Source organism: Apteryx rowi, unplaced genomic scaffold, assembly GCF_003343035.1.
Source record: "Apteryx rowi isolate R43461 unplaced genomic scaffold, aptRow1 scaffold_89, whole genome shotgun sequence".
Lineage (NCBI taxonomy): Eukaryota > Metazoa > Chordata > Aves > Apterygiformes > Apterygidae > Apteryx > Apteryx rowi.
The window spans coordinates 1,203,622-1,227,115 of NW_020451193.1; the positions used below are offsets into that span (position 1 = coordinate 1,203,622).

Genomic DNA, 23,494 nt, shown 5'->3' on the forward strand with positions numbered 1-23,494 from the left:
CGTTCTGGCTGATTGTGTTTCCCTTCCTGATTAAGGCAGTTCATGAGCCTTCCTGTGACCTGACAGAAATTCCCTTACTGCCTGCGGGTAACCTCACCCCAGATAAAACTAATTTGGGGACAGACTATGCCAGTATGGGCTTTCCTGCTCTACCTCATTTTCTTTTTCTTTCCAGTTGTTGGTTGTGTGTTACAGGAGATTGACCCAACGCTGGGGACTTCAAGCTACGCTTTAAGCATAGCCCTTTGAACTGGCTAGGACATTTTCTGTCCAGGGCTGCACTTTTAGCACAAAGCCCGCCTTTGCTGCGGGAGCTCTGCTATGCTGTTATGCAGTGGTCAGGGGCGCTAAGTAAAGAGGTAGGCTGAGTCAGTGGTAGCTGTATATTATTTCATACATCTCTTTTTGATTGAGATTGAATGAAATGTGTAAATCGATTAGATTCACCATACAGTAGTATTTATCAAATTCTTTTCCTGGTACTTAGTAGAAGGCACAAATTTTGTACCTCAAAATTGGATTTGATTCTCTGAATTTTAGCCACCTAAAAGGTGTCTAGTCTGGATCATCTTTACTTTTTCCAGGGTTGATGAAGAGAAAATATCATCTCCAGTGAATGCTATATACTACTTATCCTGGGACTCTTGTCCTAGGACAGGATGAATTGTCTTTGGAGGTGTCTAGTGAGAGGGAGCCTAGATGGCTGGTTTAGAAGTGGAAGTTTTCGGTATCTGACGCTATGCGAGATGGATCCCATCAGAAGAGATTGCAGTCCATATCTGGATTAGCCTAAGGTGCAAACCCATTTGGTACACCAGATACGCTTCATGGAATTGTAGGCATCTGTATAGCATCATCATCAAAAATCTTCCTGGAAGAGACTTAGAAACAATTGAAAGAGCAAAGAAAATTGTTTGCCATGGGAGAAGAGGAGACCGGTTCTGGCACACTGCAACAGAGATGGAATTAGTGCATCCACCCCTCCTGCTACCTCCACCCCCCCCAAAATCTGAAAACTTCCTGATTTGTGTTCATCAATAATTAAGAGCCCATCAGCAATGCTCAGAGGGAGCTTGCATTGCACTTTTGAGCAGCCAGTTAGTAATGTACAGTGGAGAGATCCTCTTTTTCAAATCCCAGGGCACCAGGCCATGCAATGCTAGTATCGCATTTTCAATTAGCTTCTGAGTGAATGCTTGGCATACGTAGAAGTGAGCGGGTACACAATTAGCTTATTGTTCCTTTCAGCTTTGTGCTGAGAGGATCTGAAGGACTGGAGAAGACAGGCAGGGGAGGAGGAAAAAAAAAAAAAAAGACAAGTCAAGCCAGCGGCATCTCTGTGGATGTGGAATAAGGGAGTTGCTCGGCTCGCAGAGATTCACTTGCTAAGTCGGGAATTACAGCTGTTATCGAGGAGCGCTCAGCGTGGCTTTAGGGAGGGCGCCGGGGGGAGCACAGCACGAGCCTCCGTCTGCAGGAGCTCCGTCCGGGCTCTTCTCTCTCCTGATTCACCTCGGCAGCGTTATGGAGCCCAACAGTCCTAAAAAGATACAGTTTGCCGTGCCGCCATTTCAGAGCCAAATAGACCCCGAGGCAGCTGAACAGGTAAGAAAGACAAGTTTCTCCCACTGTTTTGAGGGAATGGGGTGGGAATGAGGGCGCCTGAGGCCTAAATGCTTTTCTAGCTTATATCTGTGTACCTGTAGATTAAATGTTCTGAAGGTTATAGCAATATGTTTGGATGCATCCAAAGACAGAGGAGGAAGTATCCTTTAGTTAGAATAAGTCTTCTTTACCTTAGTATGTTTATTCAGTATATATTTGCTGTGCCTTTTTTATAACTGGATTTCTGCTCTAATACATGTACTTCACATTAATACGTGCTCTCAACAAATCATCTAAGATACCTTGTTTTTATATACAGCAAAACATGAATTTGATAAGAGGTACCTGATGGAAAAATTGTGCAGTCCAGATAGAAGACAGTTTACTTACCATTCATTTTAACACGAGAAAATATGATTTACATTTTGCATAATGCTTATCCCTTCAGTTAGCTCCTGTATATTCAAGATTTTGATACCATTTTCTTTTTGTTATTGTTACAGTGTTTTATGTATCTGAAAGATATATAAGTGTAGAAATATGCCTGAATGGAGCATTATGTACACATGATATGAATATGCGTACTGTTTTAGGTTTTGACTCTCAAAACATGCACATACACACACACACACACACACGCACACACACACATGTATAATAATCAATCTATGGAGGAAAAAAATCTGTTATTGTGTAAAGATATGCATAGATGTGCATAAAGAAGGACGCACAGAATCTTAGGAGAAAAGCTGGAAAAATCATAATTAGGTCACCTAGTATATCACCTATAACAGTGCAAGTCCTTCTGGACATTCGCTTCTATTTTGGTAAGTCTACTTTTAGATGATACCAGAGGAATATTATAACCTTGACAGTTCCGTGTTAATAGCTATGAAATTATTCGCATCTTTAGGACAGATATCTTGTTTCCTGAATATTCTGATGTCATGTCTCTTCAGAGGCAACTGCCTTTGCCGGAAAGTGATGAGTTGTGGGTGACCACTGAACGAAGAAATATTAGAAGGGTACAGCAGAGAATTGCTGCAGGTCTTCATTTTGTCCGTAGATACTTTTGCGCTATAAGATGTCTGTGCCTTATGGAGCAGTACTGCAACTAAATCACGCAGGATGTGTTCTGTTATTTATGAGAATCATAGGATTAGGATTTCACTGAATTCCTATAGCTTCTGAAATGCTGTGGGCCAAATTCTGCCTGGTATTTATGGGCAGTCCCCTTCTTATGTTGTGATTTTAATTTCAAGTGCTATACATTTATTCTGTGGGTGTGTGATGAAAGTGCACTAATAAATTTGGCTATCAGCTACGTTTACGTTAACCCCATTAAACCTGATGATGTAATTTTCCATTTACACCTTTGACAGCAAAATTTGAACCCAGCTATCCACAGATGTTGGCTCAGCAATTAAAAAGAACAACCACACTGACACTGAGGTTTTGTTTCAGAATGGTTTCTAGATTAAATACTCTTGGTCCCCCTCTCAAATTCAGTAGAAAACCAATAGTCCAGAGGCTGTAGTATAGCAACACAAAGCTTTCAGCACAAATGTGTCCATTATCGGAGGATAGTCCAATATCATCTAGCTAAATGCCTGACATTAATGGAACAAAAAAATCTTAACTGAATAAACTTTAAATAAGAAGAATCACATACAATTACTATTCAGGATTATATGTTAATATGTAAATATCTATGCTATAGTGCTGTTTGGAAATGCTCTTTTGGAAGTATTCAGTATTGTTTTCCTATAGTAAAAGAACAATAATAGTGCCTGTGGCCACATTTAAGAAATATTCCTAACTAATTTCATTGGAAGGCTTATGTGTAATATGAGCTCTCAAGTGGGCTTGCAAAATATTCATATTGATAATTACTTGTGAGAATTATGACAATACTAGAAATTTGCATGTATAAGCTTACAATCCACTACAATCATTTTCCTGAAGCGGAGCTAAATGTCAATATTTTAAGATATATCTGAGAGGCTCAGTGATACAGGTCCAATAACTTATTCAAGATGACTGCAAATCCTAAAGGTATTTTGGAAAGCTCTCCCCAGCGCTGTTGCTTTCTGTGTACAAGCACTAGCACGATTCTGACACTAGAACAGCAGTTAGTAAGACATGCTGCCATTCTGTTAATATTTCCTTTTTTAACTTAATCAACTAGTTAGCTTAGTTAATCTAACATAGTTAACTTAGTTTACACTCAGGAGAACACCAGATGGATTTGTACTTTGCTTTGAGTGCAGGGTAGCTGGTGGTCCCTAATGACTCGGCTTTTGTGCATGTTACAGATCAGGAAAAGAAGGCCTACCCCAGCATCACTCGTCATCATGAACGAACATGTGCCCCCAGGTAAGGGTGAACATACCTTCTAAACTATTGAACTTGTATAAGGGAATAACATATCTTCTGCAAATTGTTTTTATTAAATACATGATTTAAAAAAAAAAACAGCATCAATTTCATGCACTAAATATCAAAAAATGGATCTTAGAACTGTTTGGAGTAAAACCCATGAATCTGCGTAACTCTTGGCCTCCAGGTAATGTCAAGTATTTCAGGATTTTAACAGCTGTGTAAATCTTCTGTTGTACGTAAAAAGAGAGTTCACATGCCCCTGATCCAGCACTTCTGTCCACAAACCTTTTTCTCCCTGGGTGGGTACTATGGAGATTAATGAAGTTGTAGTCATGGTTCTCCAGTTTCTAGAGATAACAGGATGGGTCCATGGCTAATGCAACAATTGCTTCTGCAAAATAGGTTGTTTTCTAGCCTTCTGTTCAAACATGTTACATCCGTTTTCACTATTCCCTTTCAACTGTGAATACGTTTTCTTCTTCTAAGACTCCTCCCATAAGTTTTTATGTGGGATGAGAGGATTTGCGATTGCGACATACTTGTCATGTAACTGTGACTTCAGAAAGACTCTATAATAAGCTGTTTTGGAAAATATTATATGTGAAAAAGCTCAGCAAAAATGAATTGCAGGAAAAAGTCGTGTAAGCATAATCCCCTTGAAACACATTACCCACTTGTTATCAAACTTTCTTTTTTATATAGTGCTCTGTACATTTTTTTCCTGTCTTATCTCTTTGTCACCTGAAATATTTTCTAAAAGCAGCTCAGGTTTTTCCCACTGATGTATCTCTTAGTTCATTGCTGTATTTGTCAGTCTCTCGGTAAAGCAAAGCCGCCGTAGGTCTGTTAGGATCTCCACGTTGTGCCCTGTATCGATGGCCTTCGGTTCTAATTACTACCAACAGTAGCTGAAGTTCCTCAGAAATGTGCAGGAAAAAGCATTCAGTGAGTCCTGCTTTTGTGTTTGGGCCAATTGYGACATAGATTAGGGATGTCCAAGCATGGCATACAGCTACGGTTATATACTTTTGGCACTGAAGTGACCTGTGCATTTGGCTGGTTTGGCTGAGCCAGGGGGCTGACGCTAATCACACCTCGAAGAGCGGCGTGCTGGCTGCACCCCTTGCTTCAGGTCAAACTTGTATTCTGGCAAGAAGATAGGGTGTTTTATGCTGCTGGCAGTGGGGCGCTGAGAAAATCCCCCCGGACCTGAAAGACCAGGCTGAGGTGCCTGCATTCTCCGGTGGGGCGGCTCTCGGGAGTCACACATGAAAGACCTGCCTTGGACTGACTTTCCTTAGCTAAATGGGATCTGCAGTATCTGTGTTGCTAGGCCTTATTTTAAAGCAAACTCACCTTGACTGTTGATCTCTTTTGCAATTCACTTTGTACGCTTAATACTGTGATATTTCCTTTTATAAATAGATACTTGGTACAGTACCAAATCAAAACCAAACAGAGAATAAGGACTCTTTTTAATTTACAGAAAATTTTACTGTAAACAGTGGTGCATGTCTGCTATGTCCTTTCCTGCAATATTTATAATAAATCTTTAAATAAATAATTTTTATTACCAATTACCATTGCCACAAGTGTCAGTCAAATTCCTGTAAGCCCAAGAGCTAGTATCCACCTTTTTCACTTAGTTATATAAGTCAGCAAGAGCTAGAGCCTCTTGACGCCTTGCTGACTGGAGCCCCAAATGCTGGTCTGGTATCGGATTTTGAATAGAATTCAGCAGAATATTGAATAACAATTTGTCTCCAAAAATGGTTAATTTATCATTGCACACGTTTACAGTCAAGAAAATAATAATAATGGTAACAGTATAAATTTGACTCTCAACATATATTGCTGTGTAAGCATGATAAGCATGATTCTCTGGGTCAGTGGGGAAACTGAGTGGCAGAGAATTTAAGTGGGTTTGTCGTAGTCACCTGCCCAGTTAGGGCTGCAAAGCCGAATCCCGTCTCTTGACTTTTACCCACTGGAGCACTCAATTCCCTCCTTAGGAGTGAACAGTCTAGTGAAGGATATGCTTCCAAGGGTTTGAAACATGCGTCTCACTGTGCTTCTAAATGTTTAGATGCCCCTGCAAAGTTTACTCAAATGATCTAAACTTATTTTATTTTGAAAAGAAAGAGACACATTTTCTAAGAATTGGGCTTTTCTGTAGGCTTCTGTTGCAGCTGCTCCTGATTGCAGAAGGGAAAAAAAAGCATCATTTTTGTGGTATTTTGACGTTCTGGATGCAGATCCATCTGGAAACCAGAAGGGAATAAAAATGTGTTTGGACGTTTCAGAACTTTATAATAAATTCAGTTTGAGTTGTGCTGTGTAAAGGTCTGAAACAGTTGTTTTCTTCTAAGTCTTCTCATCCATCCCTGAGGTATGCTACAGATTTGACAGGAATTTGTCTTCACTGATTAAGGTAAGGTCCACTGTGCCTTAAAGTGAAGATGAAGTGGTTTCTAAAGCTAAATGATTTTAAACTGATGATGGCTTCTCAAAAACTATAAGAAGAGTCTGCTTGGCTTCCTCGCTTCCAAGGAGACAGTAAGTGCCAGACCCCACTAAATGATTTAAAGACAAGTGGTAGATCTGACTGCAGGAGCTATACCCCGCACGTAGTATCATTGATTGGTGCACTTTTGCCTGTTCACTCTGGTGGGCACGACATACAATTGCAGTCAAAGTCAGGAAAAGAGAAATTTGAATTGCAAAAGCAACAGTAGCGACTGCAGTGGACAATCTAGATTGTGAAGCAAAATAAAAATGAATAAGCCCTTAATTTGCTCTGTAAATACTCTGTAAACTGCTCTGGGATGGATCTGAGCAGAGCAACTAGCACCAAAAAGATCAAGACTCAAGTTTTGAAGTTACTTAACTCTATTGTGCTTCAGTTGCCATCAATGGAGCTATATTTTATGGGCATCTGGTGTGTGATTTCATAATATCTAATGAATTTTACTTTTTTTGAAATTAAAAGACCCGTTTACTATATGTAAGCAAAGCCAGATATTAGTGAACAGAACTACAAAAATGTGCAGTATCTCATCCTGTGCAAGATTCCTGTATGGGCTACTTGAGTAACCCAGTCATATCCTGCTATAGCCACAGTCACTCCACGTCTATGCRCTTAAAAAAAGAATATAAACATGTGCTTAGTTTTAAGGACGCATTTAAGTATTGTGCTGCACAAGAGCTTAATCCAAAAATTGCTAAAGCTCTCCTGTTTCCTCTTTGTTTTGTGATGATATCATTGAAAGCAACAGAAACTAAAACTTACCATACCTCGTAAGCAACCTTTTATGGAAACAACCATAATATACTCAAAAGCTACTGTCTCCTTACAAAGCATAGGAGAATATATATAAAAAACAGTTCCTTTACTTGAAGTAAAAGTCTAACCATGCTGTAAACTAGCAGAGTGTCATACTGCAGTGGCTCAAGAATAAGCTGGTAGTGATGTAAAGGAGTGATGGCTGAGGGAGGAAACATTGCAGACCACGTCTCAGGTTGAGTGTCATTAGTGCTCACTTTGATCAGAAAACAATGCCAATGTTCTTGCGTGGACGAGCTTTGTCACGGAGCCAGGGCAACTTCAAATGGTCTGGCTGGCAAAGTCTGCTCGACTTGTGTCAAAGTGTTCAGTCTTCTCGAAGCTTTAGAATAAGGGCAAACATTAGGATAAACTTCTGCATTTCTGGACTTTCTACATATCTGCTGTTTCCAACTCTCCTTTTTAATAGTTGCATGTTTTGGCTTCCTTGCTTGTAACGTAAATGTTACTCAGTGTTTGGAAATAAGAAAAACATAGCACAGTGTTTTGATAATTCTTCCCCAGAGCTGCCTTTTTATTTTCATGAATCTCATTTCAAGGCAAAAAAGATATTATCACTTCAAAAGCAATATAAAACATATATACCAAGTACAGATTGGTACAAAATCTGAGTTTTCTGAATGCTGGCAATCATAACTGAAGATACAAAAGCTGTACCTATCTCCAGAGAAGAAACTTGCTTGCAGCTTGGGTTGGGGCATTAGCAGTTTTCCCATTGTGTTCCCAGCAGATTTGCAGTTGCCCAGACGGGGGTTCATGCCTTTCAGCTTACTGCTGCTTCCCCAGGGGCCTGCTTAGATGCCTTGGGATCAGCGTCAATATTTAGTACGGTAGCAAACAACACAGCTGGATGGGTGATGGGAGGAATAATTGTCCTTACACCTGCTGCAACCCCATGACAACCCAAAGTAGATCAATTTTTTTTATGCTGAATTGGTTCTAGGCACTCGATGCTTTCCCTGCACAATGAAACTCATTACCATGTATAGCCATGCTTTTCTGGTGAAGAAAGCTATACCACAAGCATTTCCTTGAGGGGAAAAAATGCCATATTCTCTATACAAAACTAATGTTTGTGACTAATATTTCTTACATTATACTTCTAAGTAAATGGGTGGGGTTTTTTTTTACATCTAGTGCTCACATTTTTTTTTCTSCCAAGGCAAAATAACCTGGGATCAAAGAACACCTATTAAGGAGGAGACAGGTGTTTCTGGGCAGTTATAAAACCTCTCCTGCAATCCTTTTTCAGACAAAAGTTTCACTGAAGCTTGAATCAGCAGAGAATTCTTGGCCTCACAGTTCATGAAAACTGATATGTTTTTCAAAAGCACGAGATTCTGGCTACTTAGGATGCACTGCTTGCGTTGGTTCAGGAAATAGAAAGTGAGTAAGCCAATAACAGCTGTTTTCAATTGAAAATTTAGGCTTCTAATATGGTAGTAAACTATTCAGAGGAGCAGTTCATCAATAAAAACTGTCATTAACTGTATTTTTTTTTTTTTGTCAAACTACTTGGTTTTTCTATATGCTAAATGTGCGTACCATTTGAGTATGCTGGCTGTTTTTATTTCACTCTAGGACATTATAGAGGTATGGCAAAAAGCAATGAAAAAGATTTGTTTCCTGCACAGGATTAGGGCCGCTCTGTGTACGTTAGTAGCGGCAAAAGATGACCAGAGATCAGGCGCTGGCAGCCAGGGCAGTAAGTACCACTGTGAGATTTAGGCCTGCATCCCCCTTGCTAAAAGGGACAGCCGACCCAATGAGATAGTGAAATATATATAACAAACATTGCTTGAGGCCATACATGCGACGAAAGGCTTCTGGAACTGAGAAGAAAGTATATATGGTTGAGTAAATCCTGCTGTTTGCCGGCTCATGTAGCTAGTATGACTGCAAATGTTGGGTGGCAAACTACATCCCTTTTTCTTATCTGTATAAAGTGGGCTAGAATGGTCCTGTGTTCAGGTTATTTTGAATTTACTCTGCAGTTCAGGATCACAGAAATCCCTGGGACAAGCCACAGCATAATTCCCTTACACATAAAGATGCCATGATGCAATTCTTGAAAATAAAAAGAAAAGCTCTGGAACTTAAAAAATAAATAAATAAATAAAAAGGACAGGAAACTGTTTGAGCTGTTTTTAATGCAGCCCAGAGGCAACAGCTCACAGGTTCCAAACAGAAGCAATGAAACTTTTTTTTTTTTTAAAGAAAAAATCTTTCCTTTTGCTTAGCATCTTTCAAATGCAGGCACTCCCATACTTGCGTGGACAGGAAGCATGTTCTGTTTTCATGAGAGAGTGAGGATTTTATGTCGTTGTCATTGTCTGCCAAAAGAGCTGTCAGGTGCTCTGTGGTATGGTAAAGGCAGCAAGCTGAAGGACTAGGCTTTAATCTGTTAAGGATGACTGGTGCAGTGCTGGGCCTAAATTAGTGGTTATCACAAAGGCATCCAGATGCTTTTGAGATCCAGCAAGTAGATTGGTTAATAAGATTTTGCAGAAGGTATTTTAAATATCCTCCACCCTTTAAGAGTAGATTTCAAATAGCTGCAGCAGGCTCTGTTTCACTATCCTTTCTGCTTAGCACAGCGGGATCTGGACCTGGACCTTAAAACTTTGTTTGGTGGAAGATGCATGCAGTGGTAAGTAAGACTGAAAGCAGTATCAGATGAGACCCAAAGCTGCAGTGCTGCACACTTCAGATGCGTTTCACTGCTAAGAAGCTGCGACTGGACATCTTGGCCAGGCCACCTCTCTGAAATCAAGTTCACTGCTTTATTTAGTAACTTTTCTTTTCCTCACTCTTGGTAAATGTATAGATTTTTGTGAAATGTATTTACCCAGTGGCTAGTTGAGTGATTGCACTGTTTCAAATTAACTTAACTTTCATTCTCATTTCTACCCTGTATTTTACTTATCTTTGTCAGAAATTAAGTGAGAGAAGATCCAATGCATTTGTGCTATTTTTTCAGGTCAGGAATCGTATTAGTCCACAAATATAAACATTCACTGGGAACATTTTAGTCATTGTGTAAAACACACCCCTATGCACTGTTTCACATAGCGCCTGGGTAAGCCATGTGTTTTGAAGATGGAAAAGAGCCAGGAGTTTCAGATATTCTGTTGCTCTGAACAGCTCTAGTAGCTTCAGGTGACTGTAATGCCAGCTGAACTCTCTCTGGGTGACATATGGTCACCGTTCTGCCCCCACACTTGCTTTGGCTGTTGTAGACATCAGGGCTGCTAATAATATATTGTGTGCATAAGGGTTAAGATAATTAAAGCAACCTTCAGGTTGCTTTAACTTGCAGCTGAGGAACTGCTTTGGTACAGAGGCATGAGGACTACAAGGACGTTATCTCCTTAGGATGCACTACCTGGTCTTCAGCTCCAGCTCAGGATGAGCCTTTGCCACTTGCAACCGACAGTCTTAAATCCCTGAACCACACTGCTAGTATAGTAAAACATCTCTGTGAAGAAACAAAACGGTCTCAAATGATAACACAGTCTGACAGCAGGGTGTTTAACTGAGGAATGAAACCGAGAGATCTCCAAATGGCAGGTCTGTGATGGCCAAGCACTGAAGTCAGTGAGCTCAACTGTCTAAAAGAAGAACTATTCATTCATGTTATCAGCTGCACTATTTGACCCTAATGTGTGTTGTATGTATAGGTAATTTATTTAAGTAGACAGTACTGTCCAAAGCTTGAATTGGATGTTCAGCTGAAAGTCTGAGTTTGAACTGTCTCTTTTAGTCAGTTAGGTAATGCTCTAAATGAGGAGAAAAGTAGAGATATTTGACTAAGGAGCCAGAACCCTGTTGAACTTGATGGGAGCTGGGATCCAGAAATAGCTACCTTTCACAGCGCCAAGACCTCTCCTTTCTAAGACAAGGGTCTCGACAGGTCTCAAAGCGCATCAGCCCTGCTGCCGTGCAGCAACCTGCCTCTGGCAGCTGCCAGGTGTCATCAACCAGCTCTGAGCCCAGGGGACCTGGACATGGAGCAGGGCTGCCTCACCTTGGGGGCTGGGGTCCCATCCCCAAGGGCCAGAAGCCACCACCTCTCACTGCCACAAGGTATCGCCCATAGCAGGCAGGCAGCTGGGAGAGACGGCGTCTCTTGAGACGGTCTCCTCCGTTGGGAATGCCCACAGGAGTTTGGCAGGAGAAATGTCTCCTGCTAAGTGCTTGTAGGTGTTCTGAGGACTTCAGCCTCTTTTTTATCTCCTCGCCTCTCCCCCCAAAACATGTACATGCTAAAAACATAAGTTACAGAAACAGTGAATTTCACAAGGAATTATGTCATTCACAATTTATATTAGCACTAATAATTAGTGTCCTTTTCCAGAAATTTTCATAATGAAAACTAACTACTCAGAGAAAGTCAAAACAAAAAGGTGTCATGCATGTTCAAGTCAAATTCACTTATTTTACATCATTTTTCTTGGCTTTTCTACATGCTTCATTCATTTCCAATGTTTAATTAAGATGTCATAGGCACAGTCTGCATGCTACATAACACATGTAAGCTTGGTGTCTTTTACTGACTACAATCTAGTTGGCTGAAGTGAGTAAATTCACAGTCAAAACAAGTCAAGAAGTCTCTCACACTCACCAGCGGTTGGCTTCTCTCCGTGAGCAGAGCGAGTATGTGATCCAAACACAGTCTGCATGGCCTCTGGTGTGTGAAACGGGCTGAACCAGTCCAGCAGACTGGAAATAGAGGTTGAGTGTTGACAGCTAGAACTCAAATTTCTGACCTAGCTCAGAGAAGTGGTACAGCTGAGGTGACATGAAGCCAAAACAGTTTACTCGCTCCCAGTTCAGCAGAATCGCGTTTATCCATTTCTCTCATTTCAGCCTCAAATACTAACAGGTAAATTTATCCACTTTTTGTGAGTGCAGCTGAGCTCCTCACACATATCATGACATGCTTGTTCTGCCTGCCTGCTCTTGGCTTGGCATTGGAGGTTCAATGTCTGTGGAACTATCTGAAAGTAAAGGAGATATTTTTAGAATTGAACCTTGTACTCTTTATCTGTTTTCCTCATTCCTTATACAAAAGCTCCATAGAAACAGCCTTCTTCCATCTTAGAAGATTATTTGTAAATCATTTTTAATATATATGGCTTCATGTTACAGATCTCCAGCTGCTTGATTGTTCAGTGTCAGATAAGCTTTTGGACTATTTACTTCTGTTATCATCTTGCTGCTTATTAACATGACAAAGAGGTGTATCATTGTGGGTAGAAATTAACAGTGCACTACATAATGTTGGCAAAGTAAGAAAGTTAGTTTGACAACTTCTGACTTTATTATCCTCATAAGGCTTAATATTTTGCCAGAAGTACCCTAACAGATTTGCACTAAGCCAAATAGTTATACACTTCGTACAGTTTGTTTTTGGTGAGGATTCTGACTAGATTGTGAGTTTTCTATTTAAAAAATAAAATGCCTAGCTGTAATTAACTATTTCTTGTAGTCAAAGTACTTATGCTGTATTTAATGCAGCCGCACAAGTATACAATTTTTTGGCTTGGTGGTATTAAAAATATTTAGATCAGAATAGTTCAAAATAGATCAAAATAGATCTACTTTAGCCTGCAAAAAAAATTACATTTGTATTTTGAGTGTTTTTTTAATGGCAAAATATTTAGAGACAATTCAAAATGAAGTAATTTAAAATAATAGTTTATAGTTTCATCTGAGCATAATGAGAGAAAGTGTTTTGAATAAAAATGTCAACTTATTTTAAGATTATGTTGAAATTATACTTTGATAATGTGCTAATATTGATGCATTTACTTTTTATATAAACAAGGTAATGAACTAAAATCCATTAATAATCCATTTCAGCCTTGCTGAGGGGAAAAAAAAAAGACCCCCTCCAAAACCAGGGTTTATCTCACCTCTACTATTTAGTACTTAATGCAGCATTCATTTACCATGGTGACGTGTGCAGGATAAATAGATAATGCTGACAGATGAGAGAGAATCCAGCTTTTAGCACTAACCTCATTATATTCAGACTATTTGGGGGTGGGGAGCGTTGCATTTTCAACATCAAACAAGATAGCCTCATTTATTGAGCTCCTAGAGACAAAATTTAACTCTTTATATGAAGTAGCTGAAATTGAAGCTTCATTTGAAAATACCCTTGAAGTAGGAATTTAACAAATCTGAATGCAATGCTAGCAGAGACTAAACAAAAAGAAGCAGCCGTCAATCACGAGAGTTTTCGTCAGCTGTACAAGGCGGGACTGTTGCAGTCCAGCGAGCGTGCAGAGGAGGTGTAATGCTTGCCGCTGCCTTCCTGACAACCTGAGCTGGTGAAATGAGGTCAGCTGGGCCAGCCAAATCTCTTTTTGCAGTGATCAAAGTTGTTCTAGGGTAGAATAAAGCTATATGTCCATTGAATCAGCACTTTTTTCCCCTCCTCCTCCGCAAAACCCTATTCATGTGACTGTATTCAAAATCAATATTCCAAATATTTTTCTGATCAATGGCTTTACTGGGGCACCAGGAGAACACCTTAGTAGCAGAATGAAGTGCAGTTACGTGCTTACCCTTCATACATGGTTTCCCTGGGACGTGTGGGACACAGACATACCACAGAGGACAGATGCCTTACAATTATTCATCCTGTATGATGCAACTACACTTACAGAAGCCTGTTAGTGGAGCTGAGTAGACAAATGTGCATTGTAAAAGCTGTTATTCACCTGAGGCCATATCTTCTGCTCTGACAACATAAGCAGGGGAGAGTTGCACAGAGCAGACTATGAGCTTGCTTGAGCCAGATGGAAAGTCTAATAAACCGCTAAGCCCTATTGCATCCTACAGTACCATTTATCCTGCTACACAGGCATCCCACTGTCCAAACATTTCAGCATTAAATCTCTGTTGCTCAGAAAAGAGAGAGGCTTGTGGTGATAGCACTCCCTTTAAGTCTTTCTGACGTTTCCCTTGCACGGCTGTTCTCCAGCAGCAGCCTAATGCATAGAAGGTCTGGATGAACCTTTCCTGCCTTTTATCTGACAACCACCAAACAACAATATTTGCCATCTTAGCCCCCATTTCTCCTAGGTAGCCACCACACTTGCTCCACCTTCTCGTTATTACAAGAGTATCTGCAGGTGCTGGCTGGGACAGCTACTGAATCACAGAACAATTTAACCTACAAGACCAGCTGGTCTCCATGTAACCTACTTATATCACTAAGTGCGATTTTATAACCTTTTCTCTTTGAAGTGGAATTGTTTTGATGAGCTAAAAACTGACTGTGGGGGAAGGAAAGGAAGAAAACCTCCTGAATGTCAACTTCCTTTTAAAGAGTTGTGCGCCAGAAGATTTTTTGGTCTAGAGAAACCTTAAGTTTTACTCTCTGTTTTTGAAATACAGTAAGTAGACAGCAGGGGTGTAATTGTTCAGAAATGTGCTCAAGACTCCTAAAATGCTGACGCTAGTGTATGAGTTACACCTTAATATATATAGCATATCCTGTAAGAGGGTGTGGAACAGTTCATATGAATCACAGTAATGTGTTTCTGATTGTGCTAGTACTGATGGAGATGTATAAAATGAAACACAGGGTCACCTCTGTCTCTCTGTTTAGTGAGATTAGTAGAAATTCTGAAAAACGTCTTTGGAAATTACAGGCTATCTTAGTCTCGGCTAACAAATTATTGCGTTGTCATTTCCATCCTGTCTAGTCATGTTCACAGTGAGAATGAGATTACGGAGCCTCATTTTGTTGACTTTTTGAAAGCTTCCAGACATGAGACCAAGCAATGAATTTGCGTAACCAGTATTTGCATCGTCTTTTTGTTGAAAGGGTTCTAAAACCCAGGAAGTACTATTATTAACAGCTCACTTGATTCATGCATAAACTGATGCATGTATGTGAGGAGCTTTATAATATGTGCAAACTAGAGAGGAGAGAGTAGCTGGCAAAGACTAGCCTTAAAATGCATTCTTACTGAAATCCTTTAGGTATTATTTCAAAAGGAAGGAAACTGCATAGGCAGCAATAATCATCAAAGCCTGAATCTCTGGCCAAGGAAGAATTTTATTGTTTTCTATTTGTTTTCTTCTCCCCTGGCAAATGTCACTTTCCAGAATATACAATACGCAACTACTCAGCTATGATAAATTTCTTTTTTCTTTTATGGCTCTATGAGCTATAGCATGCTAAGAAATGTTTGACTTTTTTACTTTTGGCTGCTGCTGCTGTTTTTTATTTTAGAGCTTAGCATACTCTTACAGCTCACAATAAAGAATGAAACGGCTCACATTGATAGTTATTGCAGCTGTAGTTCCAGTATAGATTGCCACCAGCACGTCAATTCTGAGCTATTTTTCATCACAATTGATTCCTGTGTATGATGCTATTAGGAAATAGCTCAAATGTATATTAGGAGATCAGTTAGTGTTATATTTCTGATGATCACGGATTTTTCTTAGAATCTTTGCCTCAGTTGTATTTAGATCTTCAACCTCTTCATTGTGTCATTTAAACATAGATTAAGCATAAAGCAGGCAAGCAGCTGGAAGGTAACACTTTAATAGTGCTATTCATTATTACTGATGAATTCACAGTTTAGGGAACTGTTTTCTCAAGGTACTTAGCTTCTTTTTGTATTCAATGAACATTTTACATCTTTGCACAAACTGATGCATTGCTCTGACTATTGCAGTCAATGGACAAGTTAATTGCTACTTGGGTAGTTTTGTGAATGCAGTTTGCTCAGTAGCCATTATTTGCAAATATTTAATAGTCTGGCAGTATGCTTTGCTTAGCCACATTGATTTCATCGGGAAGTTTATGCTGTTTGGACCTGTTTCTCTGAATATTCTCTGGCAGTCACTCAATAGCAGGCTCTCCTGTAACTTTTAAAAAAGTCTTTATGTTCACTTTACTTTTTCTTCTACTTTCCTTCCTTTTTCCTTCATGTGAGCCTTTTCTTTCACTGTTATTTTTCAGGCTAGGTAAGGTTATGTTGTGAGTGTGGAAATTACCCTCATCCCATGCAGCAGAGATGTAATCTTTATTGACGTCTGCTTTTGTGTCAGAGGACACCTTGTGTCAATATAACCTTACAATTAGGTAAGGTCTCCTTCTGCATTGTCAGATAAATTTTGAGACACCACACTATGCTTTAGGTTGATTTTCCAGTCCGTGTCCTTTACGTTGTTCCATATCTCTGTGACAGTCTCTACTTTTCCAAGGTCTCCTTGGACTTCCCTTTGAACCCCAGCACAGCCAGGCACACTCCACAGTGCTGACTATTAGGTTCTTTCATCTACTGTAATGTTTTTCTGCCCTGGAGCTACGGGGAGCTCACCCCAGAATATCAAATGCTCCCTGTTTTTCTACATTTATTTACTCCAAAAAGAAGCAAACCTTTCTTTTCCATGGTTCAATCTACAGGAGCAAGTGTTGGTTGAAGGGAATCATCCCAAATGGATGGATAAAAGTCACATGTAGATAATCATGTATCTTTTAAGCCTTTACTTTGCACATTTTTGAGACTTGAGTTTACAATCAAACTTTAGACCAGGAGGCCAAATATTTTAAATTCAACATTTCCAGTCACTGCAGTTTTCTTCAGCTTATCTCACTCATTTTTATTTAGTTGAGTGAATTAACCTGGATCTTCAAAACTGGAGTGAACATTAATGTGACTGTCATTTTTTGGTTTAGGTAATGAATCTTAGCTCAGACTAAGAACCTGATCTACATATGGCTGAAGTTCTTTCCCAGTTGCAGTAACTGTAGGACTAGTTCTTTAAATGAGAAAGTAGTTCAAGTCTTGTCTTTTCCCTTTGCTTTGCTTTTTGCTTTTTTTTTTTTTCACTTTTCTTCTWGACTTGTGCTATATATCTTGGATGAAGTCTTGACTTTGAAATCAATGACAAAACTTCCTTTTGCTTATGGCCTAGTGAAGTCAGTGGTAAAATGATTCTGCTTTTCACTTCCCTCACAAATTCTACTTTGTCTGATCTGTTTTGCTGATGCAGACCTTATATTCGCCACAGTATTTACACTGAGTAGCGTTCAACATGTTTTGAACTTCTGTGTTGGAATCATTTTGTTTGGAGCAGTGCTCACTTGCCCATAATGTGAAGTTAAGGCACTGAAGTATCTTGCTCTTTTTGGATTGTCAGGGTGTAATTTGTGCAAACACTGTGCTGCCTATGACCAATTACAAAGACTTGTGATTAAACTTAACTTTATTCTGCTGGAAACAGAAGAAATGATTTGCTTTCAGCTAAATGATATTCCTTTGGAATGAATTAATTCAGTGGAGCTCTGAAGCAACATACTCTTAAAAATTGAACTGGAATTTCTGTATACAGTGACACCTTGTGGTCTTACTGTTGGTTTCTCCTTTCTATAATATGATGAATTGATCATTGTTCAGCCGCAAATTTTATAAAAAGAAGTTTATCTCAAAATCATTCCTGATGTTCTAATGACTTCTTTATCTTTGACAACTTACCTCAGCTAGTAAGACATATATATTGTTTCCAGCATAAGTGCCATCTGAGAGCCCCAAAGAAAAAAAAAACCCTTTCATTTCATTCTGATTCCATGTTAGTCAGCTGTTCTTTGAAAGCCATTTCTGTTTACTTCACCAAAAAGGAGCTCGTGGGGCTTAGAAAGCAATGAAAAGACTTTAAATTCAAGCCTAGCATTGTTTATATTGTGATTTAAAGTCAGTCTTTGCATCAGTTACTTGAACAGAAGATTTGTTTTAAAAGAGTATTCTCCCTGCGTCGATTTCTTTGTCTGGGAAGAATTGCCAAGTCTGTAGTTGTCCCCATATGACTGATTAGGGGCTTCATGTTTGGAAAAGCCTGCTCAGGCATTCGCCGCTCCCTTGCGTGGAGCAGGACTACAGAATAGCGCCTTCCATACGTAGGGGATGCAGGGCGTCTGTATGAGAAAAATAGACTTCTACATGTGCTTTTTTTCATGACGGGCTTTTTCATGAAACCTGTTTTGTGGTCTAGTTCTCACAACTGGGATAGTAAGTAAAATAATAAAAATAGTTTTAAAAAAAAAAAAAAAGCCTGTCAAATATTACAGGTTGTTTTTGCCATTTTTGTCAAATTAGTTTTGTCTTCTGCCACCATAAAAAACCTTCTAATTGTGATGCATATTTTGCCAGAACCCTTAAAAACTGTTAAAATGGCTCTTCTTTTTTTTCTGCAATTTTGGTCAGGGACATGACTTGCGCTCCATCACTTTTCGGTGCTATCATTGAAAGCCAGTGTCGTGTCAGAGAGAGTCTTAGGTCCAAAAGAGTTTAAGGCAGCCGGAAGAGGGGAAGAATCAGACAGATGTGTAACCCTGGCTGTTGCTGCAGTGAGGCCTCGGCATCACCTAGGGTTTCAGCCCCCACTGTCAAGCTCCTGCGAGGGAGAAAGGCATCGCCCTCTTGGGAGGGCAGAGCCCAACCTGCCTGGGGGCAGGTGGCTACTTGTGTGACTAAACGCTCATGGAGGYGAGTAGGAGCTGCTCAGCTCATGTTCTCCATATGCAGAGCAGCGAAGCACATCAGATGCAGATGTGCTTTTTCCTACACCCATCCATTTGTATGCATGCTTCCTGATCGCACGGTAAGGGGATCTCCACTAGCAAAATGGCTTCGGTTACRAACGTGACGTGGTGTTTTGCCTCCTGTATGCTCATAGTATCCAAGAAAGCAGAAAGAACCAATCAATCATTATTGATAAGAGGGGAGAAAATAAAGAATTAAATTTAAATTCTTATCCAAAATACTCCAATGTATATTTTGAGAAGCTGTATTTGATTTATGAGACTTATTTATATWTTTTTTTCATTTCCATGTAACAGTTTTGGGGGAGAGAGAATGAGAAGATGACAACAAAAAGCTTAGGAGAAGGGCTGGGTTTTTTTTCTGCTTGTTATAATAATTCGTGACTGTTCTGTGGTAAGACTGCAGACCTGATTCATCATTGTTATACTCTGTGCCAGCAAAACTAACTGATTTCCATGAGTTACACTGGCATGAAAGTCGAATAGCAAGGTGGTGAATCAGGCGCTATACTTCCCTTCTGCAATTCGTATGATGTAAACGAATACATTTAGATTCACATTTGAGGTTTGCAATGTCCCTGGTTTCCTCCAGACAAAATCATAGTCTCAGACTGTATGTTTTAGGGAAAGAATGATCTGTGTAATTTGTGAAAGGTGGTTTTGTTTCATACCCTAAGGGCTGTGCAGTTGTCCATGGGTCTGTGTGGTTCTCAGAGATGCAGACAGTGTTTGGAACAGATGCTGTTGTGTTGGGAGGAAATGAATGGTAGTTTTCTTCATTTGCAAGTTGATTTTCAGCACCATTAGCAAGGATTCGTCCTAAGGAAGGAGACTGCTACCCCTACTCAGTACTAGTAGTGAGTACTTCAGGATTGAAGGTGGGAAATACAAAACTATATAAATGGGCTAATTTACCTCAAAATGTCCAAACAGCTGACTCATACAACCTATGGCATTTTAGTGGACTCTGAAAGTCTGGTTATGGTCAGAAGGTAGTTGGGAAAAACTTCTACGCAAACTAGGGCTACATTGAGGCAAATTAGTGCGAGAGACACCATGGCCAAGTATACTTGGGCTGAAATCACTTGTAGATACTAAAAGTGAGTGAGTAATACACTCATTGCAGACCCATTTCCCACTGATTTGAGAAGAACAGGGCTTGATGTAAAGGAAGTTCAGGAGAACGCAAGCCCTTGCCGTGGGCTGCCAGCTGTGACACCACCAGCCAGCGCAGGAGCAGGGACCCGGGGACCCTTGCCATGGTCAGCCAAGCGCAGCGTGGCGGCATGCCCCGGGTCGGGCTGCCCAGGGCGGGGTCCTTCTCCCTTCTCCAGCAGTCACTGTCATGGTGCTGAATTTGCAGCTCTGCCTGCAGGTCCAGCAACAGCCTACTCTTCTGCATGGTGAAACTCTGCCAGAATTGAATAGAAATGAATGCCTTCTTACTTTGTGTTTGGACCATGCCAACAATACACCAAGAGAAGAATTTTCTTTTGAAGAATTGTACACACACACACTTGCACACTTGCAAAAAAAATGCTGTAGAGGCCTATTCTTTTTTAGGATCACCATCAATCCAGCTTTCTAATGCTGTGAACAGAAGTATATTAAAATAAATCCAAAGAATCTTACTGAGTAGGAAGAGAATTCTGCAGAACAGAAGTCTCTTTTTTTAGGAAAGAAAATAGTAAAAATCAGTGAAAAGGCCACAATGTAATTTCATCTGAAGTTGTTTTGTTATAACTTTTCAAGACAGTAGTATGCTTATGCATTTTGTTTTTGAAAAGTGTTGATGAAGGCCTCAGTGCTGCARAGCCCTCTGAGCCTGCGGGAACGTTGCTCCTTCCATGGCTCCGCCTAAGCGCGACACCGGCCACCAGCCAAACTCTTCTCTGTCCCACACGGCACGTTTGTGACTCACCTCTGTCCTTTGGTTCAGTCAGTTCTGCCACTGGGGCTTTCTGTGTCCTCTCAAACCAGTCGATGTTGTTATACTGTCCAAATACTTAATGTAAAGGAGCCATCTGCTCCACATTCGATTTTGAGCCAAATAACAGGAGCTCTGGCAGTGAAGGCACTGTCAAGGTAGCACAGTTTCTTTAACATACTGCTTATCTTGGCAGAAAGCACCTTATAGAACAAGCAAGGAAATGCTTGTGTATCTCCTCTCTCCTCAACGTTTTTATCACTATTTCCTATCCAGATCTTGGTATTAGTGTTCCCTAAAGGACCAGGCAGTAATTTAGACATCGATTAGGGTGTGAAATGCAGCAGAACCATAACATACATACTCTCTTGTCAGCGCTTGACTAAGGAAGGGGAAAGACCCTCTAGCTACATTTACCAGAGCAGCTGGAAAACTGTAGTTTAATGAGCAGCCTTTTCAATGTGAAGATTTTCAGAAACATATACTCATGCTGGCAGGGCTTACCAGGATATTTTTTAGTAATTAAATGTAATTACATCTATACTCATAGTCAAGTTTTCATAGATAGATACAGGCAAATAAAAACCAGCAAGCAAATTCAAACATTTAACTAGATGAGCATTTCATATGCTTGTCTTATGGGACTTTTTTTCCATTTCTTACCTCAGTGGTTTAGTAAAGTGACATGGGATGCTAGCTGCTCTGGTGAAACATAGTTACAATTTTGCCAAATGCAGAGCATAAAATATGTTTTGATCTTACCTTGTTTTCTGGTCGAAGAGTAGTTTTGATAGCATGAAAACAAAATAATATTTATGCCCGTCAATTTGTAAGTCATGTTGTAAGTCATGAACTTGTTTTACAAATACCAATGGCAAACAGCAGCGAGGCAAGCTGGTAGATAAAATAAATAAATAAATATCCTTGATTTTACTGATGAGGAAATTGAAATGTGAAATGATCAAAACTAAAATTTTCAGAAGAATTCAGGTCTATCTGCCACTAAGTGGCAGGAGGATGAAGAATTATTTAATAAATTATGCATTTCTTTATCTAGTTCCTGTGGGTCTGTGCCATTTAAGTGCATTTTTAAAAAATTGGTCTGAATGGTTACACAGTTAACAAGCAGCAAAGCTGGGAGCAGAGCAGTGTTTGCCACTGGCCAAAGGCAGGAGCCTCACCTGCACCTGAGGCAGGGAGGCTTGGTGGAGACAGAGCCAGGAAGATTAAAGTCTCCTTTTCCTACCTACAAAGCTATATATTACCATCAATCGTATTCATCAGACATCAGCATTTGGTCCATTTCTTTCATATTTTTCAGGACACAAAGCTTTGCTCACCGACATGGTAGTGTTTCCCCATGGAGGCATTTCGTGTAAACTAGCAAAACAAAACCAGTTGGACTATTTCATAGCATTCGCATCTTCTGATTTCTTTGTAGCTTGAGGTTAACATCTGCAGTATTGCAATTGCAATCCTCGCGTGACAGTCTGGCTCCTTGCTTCTGTTTCATCTGCTTTGCTTTCTCCAGTGGCACTGTTTATATAGTGTCTCAGGCCAGGATTATAAGAAGGCTCCAGGCCAACAGTGACATTGTGCCCTTAAATTTTATTCAGACTCATTTCTCTGAGATTCAGACCATTCTTGTTTAAATCATTAAACAAGTCATTAAGTCATTATTTAACTTAAATATTATATGAGCACAGCTCATGGGTTATGCCCACTCTCTGAGCAATTAGAGTACTGTAATTATTAGCTTTATGGGAAAATTTAGACACTATGACAAAAAATTACCAAATCCAAAGGCCTATTAGCCCTCTGTGATTTTTATCTGAAACTTTCCAGCTTTGTTTTCCCAAAGAAAATTCCAAACTTTTCACATAGAGCTTTCTCCCACAATTATACCAGCCACTTACTGAGTTTCTTCTGTGTAAAAGCTACCCTCTGTGACCTGTTCTGTTCCTCCAGTGCCTGACTGAAACCCTACAGAAAAGGCTTTTATTTGCTCTTGCCAAAGGGAAAGAAAGCAGGGTACTTAGCTGGATGAGATAAGCTTTTGCAGGATGACTCCACTGTAGAGCCCATGGGTGACATCAGAGGCCAAGTCCTTTAAAATATGTCACCTCTTGCCCTGCTTAGTTGTTCCAAGTGCATTAACATTACCCGGTGGGAGAAGAGAGGCAGATGAATTTTAATCTCATTCTAAAATGACCATAAGGCTTCTCCCAGCTTGGTCATGCCGTTTGCACAGTAACAGAGATCCATGGAAAAAATGGCCATCAGCGTCAAGCAGTTGTCATTCTGGCTGCAACCAGCTTCCTTGGACTTGGTTGGTTTCTGACCTCATTTGTGTGATGATACCTTTGGAGTCGCTCAGCGTATTATGTCAGTCCGATTGGGTGGCTGCGCAGATAAACATTCAAAAGAGCCGTGCTAACAAGAGCTTGCAGGAGACAAATCCCTTGGTGTTTCTTCCTCCATATTTCAGTAATATAGCTGGATGAAACCTCATGGGTTTCCCTGGAAGCAAGGCGAATTTTGCACTGGGTAAAGACTAAAGCCTAAGGCTCTAATCCTGAAATGAGCTCTGTATAGGCAGATGTACTTGTGGAAGTGACTGTCCTTAAAGAAATAAGGGCTCATTTCAGAGTGTTTATTTTCA

At 40.0% G+C, this 23,494-nt stretch overlaps 1 protein-coding gene across 1 annotated transcript in view; it reads left to right on the top strand.

The window, feature by feature from the left end:
• The first annotated feature begins 1,343 nt into the window (after window positions 1–1,343).
• The window catches only part of PPP1R1C (protein phosphatase 1 regulatory inhibitor subunit 1C), a 56,094-nt gene continuing 33,943 nt past the window's right edge, over window positions 1,344–23,494 (top strand). The window contains 4 exon segments of the mRNA XM_026091000.1: window positions 1,344–1,418; window positions 1,421–1,459; window positions 1,462–1,605; window positions 3,921–3,981. Of these exon segments, the coding sequence (XP_025946785.1) occupies window positions 1,344–1,418; window positions 1,421–1,459; window positions 1,462–1,605; window positions 3,921–3,981 (319 nt within the window).